Source organism: Uloborus diversus, chromosome 3 (genome assembly GCF_026930045.1).
Source record: "Uloborus diversus isolate 005 chromosome 3, Udiv.v.3.1, whole genome shotgun sequence".
Lineage (NCBI taxonomy): Eukaryota > Metazoa > Arthropoda > Arachnida > Araneae > Uloboridae > Uloborus > Uloborus diversus.
In genome coordinates this window covers 189,867,989-189,884,937 of record NC_072733.1, presented here as the reverse complement: position 1 = coordinate 189,884,937, position 16,949 = coordinate 189,867,989, and the positions used below count along the sequence as shown (strand labels likewise).

The 16,949-nt window shown below is 34.2% G+C and overlaps 1 protein-coding gene across 1 annotated transcript in view; it reads right to left on the bottom strand.

Moving 5' to 3' along the window:
- The window catches only part of LOC129219096 (ryanodine receptor-like), a 295,024-nt gene that overhangs the window by 34,073 nt on the left and 244,002 nt on the right, over positions 1-16,949 (bottom strand). Inside the window, 9 exon segments of the mRNA XM_054853416.1 lie at positions 3,422-3,667; positions 4,219-4,305; positions 4,394-4,499; positions 6,627-6,682; positions 6,764-6,896; positions 10,719-10,952; positions 11,381-11,584; positions 16,059-16,153; positions 16,731-16,829. Of these exon segments, the coding sequence (XP_054709391.1) occupies positions 3,422-3,667; positions 4,219-4,305; positions 4,394-4,499; positions 6,627-6,682; positions 6,764-6,896; positions 10,719-10,952; positions 11,381-11,584; positions 16,059-16,153; positions 16,731-16,829 (1,260 nt within the window).

The following is a 16,949-nucleotide window of genomic DNA, read 5'->3' as shown; positions in this document are numbered from 1 at the left end:
AAAACAAACCGTGCAAAAAGCCATTCGAATTAGAAAAGTTTTTTTAAATAACTTCATATCATACTTATTTCGAATGATTATATTTTCGAAAGTAAAAGGAGTGACACCGATTTTTTTAGCTCATATGTTATACGAACATGTTGGTTATCAAACTTAATTAGTTTCAGATCTCTGCTATGAGGACGAGAGTAGTAGTTAGGTTTTAAACACTTGCATTTTTGTGAAATTTATCACATAAAAGTTCCAATATCTTCTGGCGTCCTTATAGTGACACCAATTTTATTACATATTTTTGATGTATGCAAGTGTAGCTAGGAATTTATGTAAAAACGTTGGTGTCATCATGAAGGCGCTTTGAGAAAATTGGCATTGAATGTAGTAAAAAAAACTCATTTTCGGTCATTTTTAAACGGAGTTTGTGGCCGTCACCCTCGTAGTGACACCGATTTGACAGCTGTAATAGTATCTAAGAAGACCACATAATAGTATAGAATTTAAAAATCCATGTCATTATAGGGGGCACTTAAAGCAACAAGAACTTTAAAATCTGAAAATTTGAAAAACACGCAAAAATGTGCCACGCCCCTTAAATTAAAAAATTTAATTTCCCAAAAACGGTAAGGCAGACAAAGCTCATATTTTGCACAAACATTACATTCATAATAAGGAACAACTTATGTGAAAGTAAGAAAAATTAAAAATGTCAATAATCACAAATGCCGTAAACTGCCTGATTCTTACAGACAATGGCTCTTAAACAAAAAGAGCATTTTTCGTGAAAATATTTTTTTGCTGAAAAGAAATCTCTTAAAATAATACATATAACGTACAGGCTAGGGCGGATCCGGAATTCTTTCGCGGGAGGGGTTGATTTTTATTATTAACCCTTAACTACGTATCCTGGTTTGCACATGTTGATTACAAGTGCTTTGGTCTTCAGTTCCGAAACATTTTCGCAATGCAACCACCCCCCCTCCAACCCTCCCGAACTGTCCACAAAGGTTGTCTAGAATAAGGTTTTTTGAACTTGAGTATCGAAAACTATTCTGTAGAGTTGTTTTAAAGAAATGATTCAAATTTTTTTGAAAGAGCGAAATATTTCCTGCAGATACAAACTACAGTCAAACCTCCCAATAGCGGACACCGTCAGGACCAAAGTTTTTGTCCGTTAACGGAGAGTGTCCGCTATTGGGAAGTCTGAATTTACAATGGCATTTTAATTTTGTATTTTAAACCTACACATACAGTACATAGTTCTAAATTAAATTAATGAGTATTGCTTTTATAAGTGAAATTAACTAATAAGTAAATAATCCGCTGAATCTTTCGGGAAAATAAAATAGGAAGGCATTTGTAAATTGTTTCCTTTTAGCTAAACAAAACCAGTCAAGCACAATGGAATCAGTCTCGCTGATTTTCAGCTCCTTTTTTGTTTAAATCGTAGCAAAATGTAGCGCAATCGGCTACTTTTAACTTAATCTGGCAATACTAATGCCGATTCCTTATCAGCGTCTGGAGGGAAAGGACGCGACGCCGACGCTCGTCTCCAAAAATCTAGTAGGAAGGATGGGGGGGGGGGGGGGGGGCGATGCCGTTTAGTTGCACGAGAGCATTTTTTTCTCTCTGATGCAAACTGATTAAGTAAGGTACTGTGAAAACGGAGAAAGATTTTTTTCTTCTATTTTTTTGTTGGAATTTCGTGTATGAAATGAAAACAAAACTTTCATAAGCTTCGACTAAAAAGTTCGACTTGAATGGCTACTGTTTTCGTAGAAAAAGGGGTGTTAACCCTCTTATCGGTACTGGTTAGCCCCAGAACATCATAATGGAGTAGAAAAAATGCTTGCCACAAAAGCAGTGCAGAGCAAAAGTTTACCAGACACAGAAAAATAAAACGAAACTCGGCTGATTTATTGTCCGCTAACGGGAGTGTCCGCGAACGAGGAGTGAAAAACATCATACGCCTATCTCGAGGGTCTGGATTCAGAAACTGTCCGCTAACGGGGAGTGTCCGCTACCTAGGAGTGTCTGTTAAGGGAGGTTTGGCTGTATATCTAACCAACAAATACTTATCTGAAATTTTCTGTCAATACGCTGTCTCGTTTAGATCAGCAATTTTAAGAAAAATAGTTGCAATTTGTTTTGCGATGTATACGTCGCCTAATTTACAATAGTACACTTACCGCACTTGTAGCAATTTTTGAAACTAAACTATTGGTGAGTGAAGACAACATGTAGAAGAGATTCTAAGAGTTCCTGGTATTTCCCAACAATTGTGTAAATGTGCCATCTTTTTGAAGATGACACTAAAAAAAGGTTTTTTTTTTTTTTTTTTTGAAAGAATAGTTATGTTACATTTTCTTCTCCAGCAGCTCTATGAATACAAAGTAACCGATTTCGACTAGTTTTACTTGTCATGTGGAAGGTTACTAAAAACATATATTAATGAATTTCACTTTCCTAGCTATATTTGATGTGCAATTTAGGTATTTCCATCTATCCAGTAAGTGCTATTTCCTGGGGTAAATGGAACTACTAAGTTTTTCCTTCTTCCTAAGTTTTTTTCAAAGATTGAATTTGTATTCATATTACTTTTTGTGTGTATTTTACAGAAATTCAGCGTACAGTTAAACTTTTGAATGATTTATCTTTTAAATGGTTTCAGATTACATTTAGAGGATTTATCGAGTCGCATACGTCCTACCGTTTACAGATTGGTATGAACCTAATTGGTGTAGTAGTATGTCTTCCATAGAACTTTCTAAGCTTCTAAACTGATTGTGTATAATGGGATTATTAATCTACATCAACTTCATGGGGAAATAAATGGGATATTTACATTTATCCTCTTTCTCTGTGTAAAAGGAAACAAGATTTCATGTCCTAACACAGTCATAAAATCAAATTTTCATACCCAGTTACCCTCAGAGAGTATAGTCTTGGACGCCCCCCCCCCCTCCCCCAATGCAGAAAATTCTATGCTCATCTCAATTCATTCAAAAGAAAGTGAAGGGTCTAAAGTTGGAACAGTGGTACTCTTAATGTGTGTGTCTCCTTTTGCTCCAACTGACCCAACTTACTTTATTTTAGCACTAGGGTGAATAACACCCATTATTGCAAACATTAATTTAAAAAATATTTTATTGATAAAATTCTCAATACTGATATATCAGAAAAGCAAATGAAATATACTTCAAAGAGGATAGGTCGAGCTTCTAGAAGTAAGTATTGAGGATGAGATCTACTAAATATAGTATTAAGATTAAATATTTTTATTCTCATGGCCATATGTAGTTAAAGTGTAGGTTTTAAAAGAGGAGCATTGTTTTTGTTTTCTCTCTTTATGTGGTAGAGTTTAAAATTAACACATTTTACTAGATAAATAAGTTTTACTGAACTCGAAAAAAAAAAAAAAAATTACCTTCAAATTATAGTATGCTATTAACATGCAGAATGAGATGATGGAATGACTTAATGCTAAAAGTCGAATGATAGGCTCCAAGTAGAATACTTTTTCTTCGATAACCACCCATTCTTCTAAGTCCTCATCATCATCTCCAAGAATAGCATCGTCATCCAAGCCACCTGTTGTGTTTCCGAAAATGCCGTCATCTGAATCTTCCTCTTCACCTTCCTCCTCTTCTTCTTCTGATCCAGGAATTGTAACCTACAAGCGGAATTCAAACAACATGTAGTGTTTAAAACATTCGATACTTTTAATAATATTTATGTTTATCTATGTGTGCATTTGATGAAAAAGCATGCTTTGGGGACCATGGCAATTTTCGAATTAAACTGCAGTATGTTGAGATTTCAATGGTAGATATATTATTGATAAAATTCTAACGAGAGAGAGAGGAGAGGTTAGAAAAGTGTATTGAAATATCAGATAGTGATTGAAATAATGTTTAAATGATAAAACTAAATTGATGATAAACTATTCTTTGATGGGAACGCTTATTCTGGTTTTTTAAAACTTGAGTAATCAAAATACTATTTGTAAATGCTCTTTTTGATTTACTAGAATGTGTTTACTTTGTTGTACTGGACATAATTGCTTAGGATAAGCTAAAAACTAAGTGACCTGAACGTTCTGCCATGTTTGATTCACTTCAAGTAGAGCAAGAAGCCGCTATATTGGCAGATAGGGTCTATATGTAATTTTCACACTTTTAACTTCTTTATTTAGATGAAATCTTGCAACAAATTAATTCTTACCTTATAAAATAACAGGATGAAATTGATTGCAAACGCCATTACCAAAGCCAAGTATTTCATGGTATAGAAGTTTCGAGCAAGGAAACTCTACGAAAGTAAAAAATAATATTAGCTTAAAATAACAAATACTTACACTATGCATAATTTTATCGCTAAATGAAACTTTGATTCATACCACAAGCTTCCTTCCATATTCACTAAAATTAATGGCAGCAACTGCAGGGGTTTCCGTTGGTTTCACAGGTTCTTGCGTCACCATCATAGCAATTGCAGCTTGAGCTCTAAAAACATGCACGAAGCGTTAGCTTATAATAAAAAAACTTAACTTTAAATTAATTATGACATACGATTGAGTAGTATGAGACTTTCCACGCATATGAGTCACATTTATATTTTCACAAGTAGAAAAATATTTTTTTAGTTTAATGTTTTGCTCATGCAGGGGTAGGATAATACGTATTTATTACTTTTAAGGAAAAAGAAGGGCTCAACATTTTACCTTGGCTATGTTGTTGTGATGTGCAAAATTATTCCCATGCAAGTAGTGACACTTAAGGTTTTCAAAGATAAACGTATAAGCTTTATCAGATGATAATGTTTGCCTTAAATAATGGAACTGTTCTCCCTCAGCCATCAACCAGTGGTTTACTATTTCTACATAACAAAAAGACTTTGATTTATGTGCAAAAAAATTTGGACCTCCAGGACCTTTCAGTGGTAATATTTCAGTTACCATTTTCTCTGTATTCAATATAATGATACTCTGGTCATTGCATAAAAAGTTACTAATTATAAGAAAAGTAATGGTAACTTGTACAAAATACCTGGATGACTATGTTACATTTCATAGTCATCCAAATGATTCCTATGTGAGCCATAATAATTCTTCCAAACATCGAAAAACAAACGCAACCTGTTTTCGGTTAGTAAGAAAGTTTGATATGTAAAATTTGTAAGACATTTCATAACAGCTCAGCACAGTTTACTTGCCTTTAAACCCTGAGTCAAATTATTATTACCTATTGCAAAATTTATAGCAAAACCATTTTTAAACAAATGAATGTAAGCCATATTAAACATTTTTATCTCATTATAACGTTCAAAAACTCTTTTTAAAACTCTCGTTTTAAATTTAAAAATTCCCCTGAAGTCGAAACTAATGCTAGTTCATTAGCTAAAACTACTATCATCTGCAAGTTAAGTTAATAGCACATCTGTAACTTAAATAAAAATCAATTTCATAACGTCTTCGTAGCTAAAATATTCAAAAGATACCAACCGGTTCTGCTTAAAATTTCAATTCATACAGAATAAATTGAATGAAATTTAACAGCAGTTTATGTGTAGATTTTGGATGTAGTACTCCCATTTCTAACACTTTTGTTTATTTATTTTTTTTCAGTTCAAGCTACTGAAAACGAGTTAAAGAAATTATGTTTCATAGCCATCTCCTGCATTAGAATACGAAGCATTAACGTTTATATATGTTCTTAGAACGTTTGTGAGCGGCCAGAAGTTAGGATTTAAGATCGGTACCATCCCATCGGGTTCCAATAATTCCGTGGAAGCGTTTTTATTTAGTCGCTTTCATTCTAATGGAGATAGTCAGGAATTGTTGGCCTTACTCTTATGGAGATTTTAAGGGTATATTGTTTTTACTATGGAGTTGTCTTTATTCTCATGGAAATTTTACAGGTGCTGTTGATGTTTTCTGTTGTATTTTCCTCAGAACAGATGTTTTTTATTATTTTGGAACTTTTTCCCTAATTCTGACAAGAAGCTATTTAGGAACTGTTATCGTTAGTCTAATAAGGCTTTTTAGGAAGTATTATCCTTATCATAATAAGGAATTTTTAAGCATTTCATAATTTAAGAATGATTTCTGTATCATAGTTACAAAAACTGTGGTTATATATTTCGGCGAAACAACTGTTCGGTCAAAGCAGGGGACTTCCTTCCCTTTTTTGCTGAGAGGCTGGGACACATATCCTCCCACTGCTACATGACGTTCTCTGGGACCTCGATACAACTTTCGTCTAGAACGAGAAAGAAAAGAGTCGCGGAAGCGAGTATGTGATTATTTTATATTGCTAATTCTTTACTACCAATTTTATTTCCTTTTTTGAACTGATTCTATGGAGCCACTTACAATAACTCATCTTTTAATAGCCCCTTGGAAAAGGTTAAATGTTTACTACTCGCAATAACGTGGTGGGATCCGCTGGTATTGGAAAACTTGACACTTGAATGAGGGAAATTTAGTAAAAATTGATACTAAATCAAGTATAGAATAAAAATGGATATTGAATGAGATGCATGAAAAGTTAATGTCATTAGCAATAAGGAATGAACAAATTAGAGAATAACATAAGTGTTAGTGTCAAGATTGTAATGAACTTGTCTCTTACTGTTCAGACTGCACAGCTACTTGTTTGGCATCGGCTTTAGCTTCCACGTGATTCACCTAAAAATGAAATTATTTAATAGATGGTATAGTCAATCGCGACACATGAAAAACTTATGTATAAAGACATGATTTTCTAACCTGAGGAATTTCTTCTGTTGGTGCCTTATCTGGTGTCTTCTTTCCATCCCCTTCACTAACTGCTTCAGGATCTGACTGATCGATACTGGATTGAGGAGTCATTTCACCTTTGGCTTGTTTTGACAACTGCAACCTATCAATCAAATGAAAAGTTTCTTTCACCATGTTTGAATTAAGATATTCTTTCTTTTGTTTTGGAATTTTTTTGAGATGTCTACAATTCAAATGCAAAATTTTATGTCAGGAACAACTTAAGGGGCATGTTTAGGTTACTGTTTTGTAAACAGACGGATAACTTAAATATTATATCTGAAACACAGAGATATGTAGATTATATTCGGTGGTACTTTTTTCCCCCTTGCTTTTTATACCATAATAACTCTTCAAAAATATTACGATTAACTAAATTTGACACGTGCTTATAGATAAATTGTTTTCAAGCACAAAACACTTATTTTTCTAGTTGCATGTCTAATTTTGCACATTTGCGGCGTTATTGGAAGGTAATGGAAACTATCGTCTAACGTTGCCATATTCCTACAGGTATAATCGCAACATAATTGGTGAGAAAGGTTTGGCTCGGTACACCAGCCCAACCTTTTGTCAAATTATGTCGAGACACAAAACACGCTCTGGCTTGCCTCATGTGTACCAACGGCTTGCAGACAGCCTCAATTGGTAATGACTCAAATCTGAAATACATCATTCATCTGTTTTGAAATAATAATTGATTTCGCCGTGCGCATAATTTGTTTTCCCGACACACCGGTTTTTTCAACTCAGTGTGTATAAAAACAACGTTTTGAACTTTAAGTGAATGTACATAAATTATTATCTTTAAAAACAGCTGCATAGTTAAGTTTCTAATTCGCCATAAAACTACTGACATGAAACTATCTTAGATAATACATTTCTTAATGAAAAGCAGTTAAGAAAAAATGCAAAAATTAGTGGCTATATTTCGTGAGCACTCAAGCCATTTTTTTAAAAATAGACTAGTAGTAAATAATAACGATATTTGTGTATTACGGATTTAAACTTTGGTTAAAGCCAGAAAAAATTGTAAAATTTGTTTTGTTTCGGAGATAAATGAATAGCCTCAAAATACACCGACCTCCGAAACCAAAGGTACAACATGTTTTCTGAAGTTCACCTTAAAAAAAATGAAGTAGCAATAAAATTTGTATTTCATATGAATAATAACAAACTTGAGAAAACTTAATGCGAAAGGGAGGGTAAGTACTTTTATTTCGCAGAAAAGAACAGGAGTAATGAGTGAGAGAAAAATATGCAACTATGTAGATTTCGTGTGTAATTGTCGTTGATTTTCAACTGTTATCACTATTGTTGAAAATAATAGAGTCTAACATTGCCTTGGGTAGTAGAAGTAGTTAGCCCGATTCGATTAAATGTGCATGCAGTCGAATGAATGGAAATGGGGAGTCAGAATCTGATGCTGCTTGTCGTCTCAATATGTCTTGCAGTGTGGTCCAACGACTTTGGAATCACTATCAATCAGAAGATGTGTCTAGAATACATATTCCAGGCCAGCAGCAAGATATAACACCTGTAGAAGACCGTTTTCTAGCTCTTTCGGCCAGAGAGAAACCGCTACTGTGCCATAGCTGGTTGTGGACCACCTCTTTGTAGCATCAGGGAGAAGAATTTCTGCTACTACTTGCGATGTCACCTGCACAACACAGATCTCAACGGACGATAGAGAAGGGCTCGCTTGTTGGGGGCAAGAGAACACGTTTCCTGGAGAAAACGGGAGTGGGCTTTTTTCCCTTCAGAAACGAGTTCAGATTCACATTGGAGAGCATTTCAGAAGGTTTTATGTTCAAGAGGAAGTAAGGCACTAATTACCATCAATCCAACATTGTTGAAAGACACAGTTACACCATTGTTACACCCCATGTGCTCTATGAAGGAACTCTGACTGACTATCGGGAGGAGATCCTTGATTCATATGTCCGCCCCTATGCAAGTGTTATTGGCAACGATTTCATTCTGAAAGACGATGATGTTCAACTGTGGTTGTTGTGGACTATCATGAGGGTCATGGTTTAAGCAAATAGAAAAGTCGACACAACTCTGGGTTTGAATCCAATGAAGCATCTTTAGGACTAGCTTAAAACACAGGTTGCCGTTTTAAGTCCACCTCCAGGATCGTTACATGAGCTGGAACAGGGCTTTTTCCGTGTCTGGTCTTCATATTTCGGTGTCAAATAACTCAATTGACAGCATGAGCATTGTATGCCGCAAATGCATTTAAGTAGGATGTGGACACATTCCACATTGAGTCTTTTTCTGTAATGTTTCGATACTACACAACGACAGTCTTTATTAGATAAAACGTGATGTACTGTTTTCTCTTAGAACGGATTTTCCACCAAGATACGTTTTCTGTTTCAGTTCATTTTTGCAAGAACTCGAGCAAATTTCTATGGCGCATTTAATAAATAACTGTAAAATGCTCATTCCCTCCAATTTTGGTGTTTCTACAGTCCCATTTATTTGTAAATTAGACGCCAGAAAACAGGATGTACCTTAACGTTTGGAGGGCAGTGTAAAAGTTGAGCTTATTGGTAATCAATCAATTATGCAATACAAAATAAACGAGCTGATGTGTGCATCACATGACTTTCTTTTACTCCAATTTAATGTCATTTCCCCATTATTGGCAATTTTAATGTGATTCAATTGTTAACTCTCTAAATATCACCAACAGTGGACAAATTGAAACCAAATTTAAAAAAAAAAAAATAGCCAAATTTGTCCCCAATTTGGCGACAAAACTTGGCGACCAAAAGACTGGCGATATATCGCCAATTGAATTTACATCGAAATTAACAATGATTTCCCCCCCAAAAAAGGGGCAAAAGACCCCCTTAGGAACATTTGAATGCAACCAAAAGAGAAGGTGCACAACTAAACCCCACTAGGAGTCTACGTACCAAATTTCAACTTTCTAGAACATACCGTTTTTGAGTTATGCAAGATACATACACACATACGTACATACGGACGTCACGAGAAAATTCGTTGTAATTAACTCGGGGTTCGTCAAAATGGATATTTCGGGTGTCTGTACGTTCCTAAGCATATATCCGCGTGTGGTCGGGTCGAAAAAAAAACTCAACATTCATTGGGGGGTGAGAAAAATGGAAATTAAGGCCGATTTTTGAGTGACAATTTTTTTTGCGAATGCAAAACTTCCTTTTTACTTCCTTTTACAAATAAGGAAGTATTGTATTCGCGAAAAAAAATTCACTCAAAAATCGACCTTAATTTCCGTTTTTCTCACCCCCGAATGAATGTTGAGTTTTTGTTTCGACCCGACCACACGTGGATATATGCATAGGAACCTACAGATACCCGAAATATTCATTTTGACGACCCCCGAGTTGATTACAACGAATTTTCTAGTAACGTCCGTATGTACGTATGTATCTTGCATAACTCAAAAACGGCATGTCCTAGAAAGCTGAAATTTGGTACGTAGACTCCTAGTGTGGCCTAGTTGTGCACCTTCCCTTTTATTTGCATACGGATGTTCCTAAGGGGGTCTTTGCCCCTTTTTGGGGTGAAATCATTGTTAATTTCGATGTAAACTCAAGTGGTGATATAATTTGTCGGACACTTCGCGATATATCGCCAGTCTTTTGGTCGCCAAGTTTTATCGCCAACTTGGCGACAAATTTGGCGAGGTTTTTTTTTTTAATTTTAAATTTGGTTTCAATTTGGCCACTGTTGCTGATATTTAGAGAGTAAACAATTGAATCACATTAAAATTGCCAATAACGGGGAAATGAAATTAAATTGGAGTAAAAGGAAGTCATGTGATGCCCACATCAGCTCGTTTGTAAAAGGAAGTAAAAAGGCTGTTATGAAGATATTTTTAGAAAATATGGTCAGAAAAGATTATTTCGCTATCAGTTTAGTTGTTACTCACTTTGCTTCCCCTCCGGCTTCATCTTTTGTTATTTCCACGCCAAATGCGTGTACAGGTCGTTCTCCAGTGTCCGGCGGCGCTTCTATAGGCGGTAGTTCCAGTGGCGGTGGAGCTTCTATAGGCATTATGGCTGGTTTGGCCCAGATATCCGGCTTCAAATCTTCAACCTCTTCCTCTGCTCCTTCAATCAGAGCCTGACCACCCATCAAAAGCAATACAACGTGGAAAATGCTCCTGGAAAATTATAAAACTGTCGGAAACCAGTAACCATACCATGTAATAAGTTTTTTTTATGTAGTTTTCAGACATGAGTTAGTACATACTTTTTGTAAGGATATTTATTACTTATTTGGAAAAGAGTTCAATGCGTATGGGTTAGCCTACGCATGTATTATCATAATAGCTCATTTTTCGTCGGAAAGTGAACTCTAATCCTGGGATAATTTCTTTCAAAAATTTAGTACTTTGAGTATTCTGTATTAAAACAGTTTTATTTTCTGGGTATTATGAAAACATCAATGTATTTAATAACATTTCTACAACAAGAATTTTTTTAATGTTTTCGAAAATAAACAAAAAAAAAAAATGAAATAGAATAATGTTAGCATTCTCTTTAGTTTCATTGTAAAATACAAGTAGAGTCAGAAATGTGATTAGAATACCTGCTTGTCGAGTAGAATGTCCAACCAATATAAAACACAGTGTAGAAAAGAGTAAAGAAAAATCCTTTGACCAGCTCAGGGAATGTTTTTGTTTTCATGATTGCAATTTGCTTTTTGATATTTGCAGGCGTTAGGTACGACAAAACTCCTAATACTCGATTCTTCAAGTAATTTAGACCTTTCTTAATTGGATCAAATGCTGACCTAAAAGGAGAAAAAAAAAAAAAAAACACACGGCTAAAGTAAAAACAGATTCTAAATAGTTTATCTATGAATACAATTACAAATCTTGTCTGGATTCAGTTGGAACATAGTTTTTCTAAGTACCAACAGCTTAATGTAATCACTTTAGGACGTAATGAATTTGATAACAATACAAATGACAACAATAAAATAATTACGACGTTAAGTAGATTTCCAATCTAAGCCACACAAACTGAGTTTCAAAATAAAATTAAAAAACTGATATTTATGTACTGCATATTTCCAATAGAGTCTAAAATTTACAGAGGAAACCGAAATTATAATAATAAAATAAATAAACTACGTTGGTGCTCAGAGTTTTAAAAACTGATTTTAACTTTGAGACGCTGCGCTAAATCGAAATATGAAATTGGTTTTTCTCTACCAGCTCTACTTTTTTTGAGATTATGCTTATGTCATACTCAAAATGTGCAGTTTTAACTCCGTTTTGAACACTTCCAAAGCAAGTATCGAGTACTGAGACATGCATTGCGCCTGACATATTTTGTCTATTGTCAGTTTGCAGTCCAGTTATTTCAAGAAAAATTCACTAGAAATAGCAAACATCTGTCAAGTTTATAACACCTGCTTCAACGAGTTCAGGTGAATTTATGAGTTCTTTCTTTGCAAATATTTGATTCGCGCAATGTGTGACGAGTTGGATCATTGCATACAATTTTTGCAGGGTCCGAATAAGATATTGGAGGACCATATAAGCTAAGCGTTTTTTCGAGGCCCTATGAACTCAAACAGTAGTGTCACTACGAGGGGGAAGACCACCCCGAGTGACACCATCTGACGTGTGACATGTAATGTAGATTTGAGAGTGTATAAAAAATATAAATACTAAAATTTTGAAATTTCTACCAATGTGTCTTAATCTATCGTTTATATATCAAATTTCAACGAAAATAGAGCCCAGTATTATAAAAAGGGGTCGGATCATGATATGTCTAAGGCGAATTTTTCCTAAAATGGATTTGTAATTTATACTTGTTACCTCAAAAGCATAAAAAGTAGTTGTTTCTGAAAATTTTAGGAATTTCATGTTGACATAAAGCATTAAAAATTTCTTTTTTTCGAGGGGGGGGGGGCGGTCGAAACCATAAATAACCACCCGGGTTATTTATGGTCAAACTTTATAAGCATTAGCATTCACGGAGAACCGAGACTCTGTTGATTTCAAGTAGGGATGCGACATCGATGTCGATGTTTTGAAAACATCGATGTTTTACTTTCGATGTTTTTGAAACATCGATGTTTTGGTTTCGATGTTTTTTCGATGTTGATGTTTTTGTATTTTAATTGAAAGTTATAGTGAAATTTGCTCCAATTTTCTCGCTCGGTAAATAAGTTTACTTATGGAATCGCTCCCTCCCCCGGCCCCCGCAAAAAAATCATTTTTTCGCACACATTTTATAATATCTATAATATCAATTATTCTGTGTAGAAAGTGATTTTTGGGAAGATCATTACAAGACGGTAGAAGATAACTGGAGTGTGAGGAAGAGGTCAAAGCTATCGGAAGAACTCGACGCAGGTAGTCTGGTGCCAGAACTTACAGTCTATTTCAAGGCTCCAGTTCTTAAACTAAGGGGAAATCCTATGTATTACTGCGGTGAAAATTATAACTTTAAAAACTCAGAACTGTTAAAAATTGTGTTAAAGTACTGGGCAGTGATGGCAACCTCTATTTCATCGGTCTGTCTGGTGAAATAGTCAGTGAAAAGAGAAATGCGCTGAAACACCAAATATTGAGGGTTACATATCGACTACCCCAATAAGTCGTCCCTCTATTACTTACAACTTGATTTCAATTATGTCGCACAAACAGTACAACACCTATTTCTTGCTCTTAATAATAATTGTAAGAATTAATTTTGTATTTTTAATACAATTACTCAACTCTTTTTCATCGCTCAACTGACGGTAAGTGCTATGATACATATTTTCTTAGATTCAACTAGTTTGTATAAAGTGTTGCATGTCTTACTATCATTTTTTGTTTTATTATATTACCAAGATGTTGCGAAATTATTTCTTTTAAATTGTATTCATGACTAGCAGTAATCGCACAGCGATGCCCGTACTAAAAATTTAATGGAAGTCCGTTGAATAAAAAAATTTGACGCCCACTGATGTGAAATGATTTTTTTTTTGCATAAAATGCGTACACACCTTTTCAAAAAAAAAAAAAAAAGATTAAAGTTTTTTTGGAATTTAAAACTTTTCGTCTAATCATTAAATTAGATTAACAGTTGCTTTAAAACTCTATTTAGTGAGTGAAGCGGTTTTTACTGCAATTTAAAATATTTCGCCAAATAAACAAAAAAAGACATCAAATAATATCTTTCAAATGAAAAAATAATTCCGCAACTCTATTGTTTATCACCAAACTCGCCCAGCAACGACGCTATCGTAATTCATCCGTCTAACGAAAAAAAAGAAAAATCCCATGGAACATTTAAAAATCGTCAGAAAAAAAGAAGAAAATATCGTACATTTCACTCGACTAAAAACAAATCAAAAGTTTCTTTTCTTTCAAAACAAATCGCCAAAACAATGCATTACATTTACGGATGCTTTAAAACAATAATCCTAGACTGGACTGCTCAGCGCCTAACGCGCCAAGCGACCATGCTACCAGAACCCAGCCCTTTTGCGAGTGAAGCGGATGTTTTTTCTTTGGCAATAATAAATGTTTCGCCAAACAAATAAAAGTGTAAAATCACATTAACAGTAGCTTTCAAATCCTTATATATTAAGAGCTGCGCTGCCCGGTCTACCTCGAGAATAAAAATTGTGTCAAGTGACATATATTCAACAATCAGGCTTAAATAAGAGAAAAAAAAAGCACCATACAAAATTACCCTTGCAAACAATGACGACAGATATTAAAATACTTTTAAGAATTTAAAATGCGAAAGATGGATTTTAAAAGTGCAACCATGGAAACACGAAATAAAATAAGTTTAAGAAATTAAATGCAAAATAAGGAAAGAAACAATGGATTCAAAAAGCGTAACCGTGGAAACGCGAAAATAAAATGGTTGACAACCTGAATCAAAATGACAGTTTTCGAATTGGATTTAAAAACGCTTGTCACTTTTTTTCCTTTGAAGATAGAAGCTAAGTGTTTCGACCACAGGTCGAGAGAGATCTGGAGTAAAAAATGTCGATTTTTCCAATGGTGTCAAAAAGAGATTTAATGAAGAAGTGCTTAAATTTCAGCTAAGCCAAAAAAAGTTCGAGCTAAAAACGCAAATTACTCCCGCCGTAATTAAGTTAGAGTATTGAAACAAATTGTTCAGAACGCAAAAAATTCTATCCTTTTCAACGATATATAATATTAATGTGTGCAAGTAATTTTTTCACTCCCATATTCGGGAATTTATGTGTAATTTGGGCCTAAATTGGAATAAAATAACTATTTATCGGATGTTTTCGAATTATAGCCTATGTCACTCAGTAAGAAAGCACCTTTCATATAGTGAAGGAATTTTTCAAATAGGTGCAGTGGTTCCGGTGATTACCTCGAACATATAAACACACAAAAATCCGCCCTCTCTCTTTATAATATTAGTATAGATTTGAGTTTCAGTAGTTTCAATATATTCGTTGGGTACGTATTCGTTTGTATTGCTTAAATTAGACGCAAGGCCAATAGAATTCATTGATCTATTAAGAAACATTTGTTACAGATTATCATATATGTAAATCTGTAGTGTAGTACATTCAAAAATGTATGTTGTATATTGATAAAAAGATCAATGTTTTAAAACATCGATGTTTGGAAACATCGATGTTTTTTGGTCGATGTATCAATACCATCGATGTTTTAATTTCTAACATCGATGACGCACCTCTAATTTCAAGGGTGTTGAGGTGCTCACCCACTCGTTCAAAATAGTCGTTAGTGAGCAAATCATCCCACTCCTTAAGTGTATCACAGAAGAAAAGGTAAATAAATAAAGGGGAAACTTAAATTTGCTTTCCTTTTTTTAAGCAATAGACCATAGAGGAAAGTGATTGAATTCTGCGCACTTACATATTTGATACATTTGAACTACGTAATTTATGCCATGCAATTTAGATCATAATTTCTCAAAATATTACATTGTTTCTTTTTTGTAACGATCATCAACGATTTGGCACCATCGTAGTAATAATTTCTACCATAATAAGTTCAAGTGCTATTTCGGTTTCAAATGGAATCTCTCAAGTAGTCCAACATTACTTCTCGGATCCATACTTCGTTAAAAACAATATTGATTAAAATTATTTTGTACTTTACTAACATCAAAAAATATTTTATACATAGTACTTTATCAATTCATCAGTTTTCGAAATTAAGAAATCGACTATTATGTACATTAAAATTTAGAAATTGGAAATTATGACGCATTTTCAATTTTTTTGCCTAGTCTTCACTTACGGTGGTTCATCATCTGCTCCAGGGAAGGGATATGCCGACGCATGGCTTGGTGCTTCTTCTTCATCTTCCATTGAAATACTACTTGCATGTTGCATCTGAAAATGTAATCAATGCCTTTTCGCACTTTTATAAAACATTAAAACTCACAATATACAATATGGGAAAAATATTTTCTAAAATAAGCTATAATAATAATGTTTAGCGCACGCATGCGCACAACCAAGCCTGGCACTACATTTGTATTCTAGAGGTCCCACTACATGATCTAAAAGCAGAAAATTCAACGGTTTGTTTTTTACGATGTTTCGTACTTTTTCAATTGAATATCCCTTTGTCATCATAACAGAGAATGATACTGACATTTCAGCTACCATTTTCTAAATTAAATTTAGATTGTTTCCAACGCAGACTTGCTTTTCAACGAATGAAATATTTTCAGTACAGTAAAACCTGCAAAGTTGACCACCCTTGTCAGTTGACCGCTTTTTTCAGGCACGGGATTAACCCTTATCGTATAAATCAATCTCTGTAAGTTGACCACCTGTTTAAGTAGACCACTGAAGTAGTGCACCGCAAGTGGTCAATTTACGCAGGTTTCACTGTACATTGTTTTTGAATGCTTTGAGAAACTTATAAAAAATTGAATACTTTGACAAAATGAATGAAACAAACCTCAAAAATAGCGTCCTCACAGAAATTTACAAATGCTTCCAATTTCCCTTTGTCACCTCCTTCAGTTACAATACTGTAGAAAAAGGCTCGCTTTGATTCCTTAAATCAATATGAAAAATAAGAGGCATAAGTATAGTTTCTAGCATAGTAATGTATAATAAATGTCTTGAAATGTAAATAAGATAAAATTTTAGTGGAACTTCGTTCATAAAAGTATTA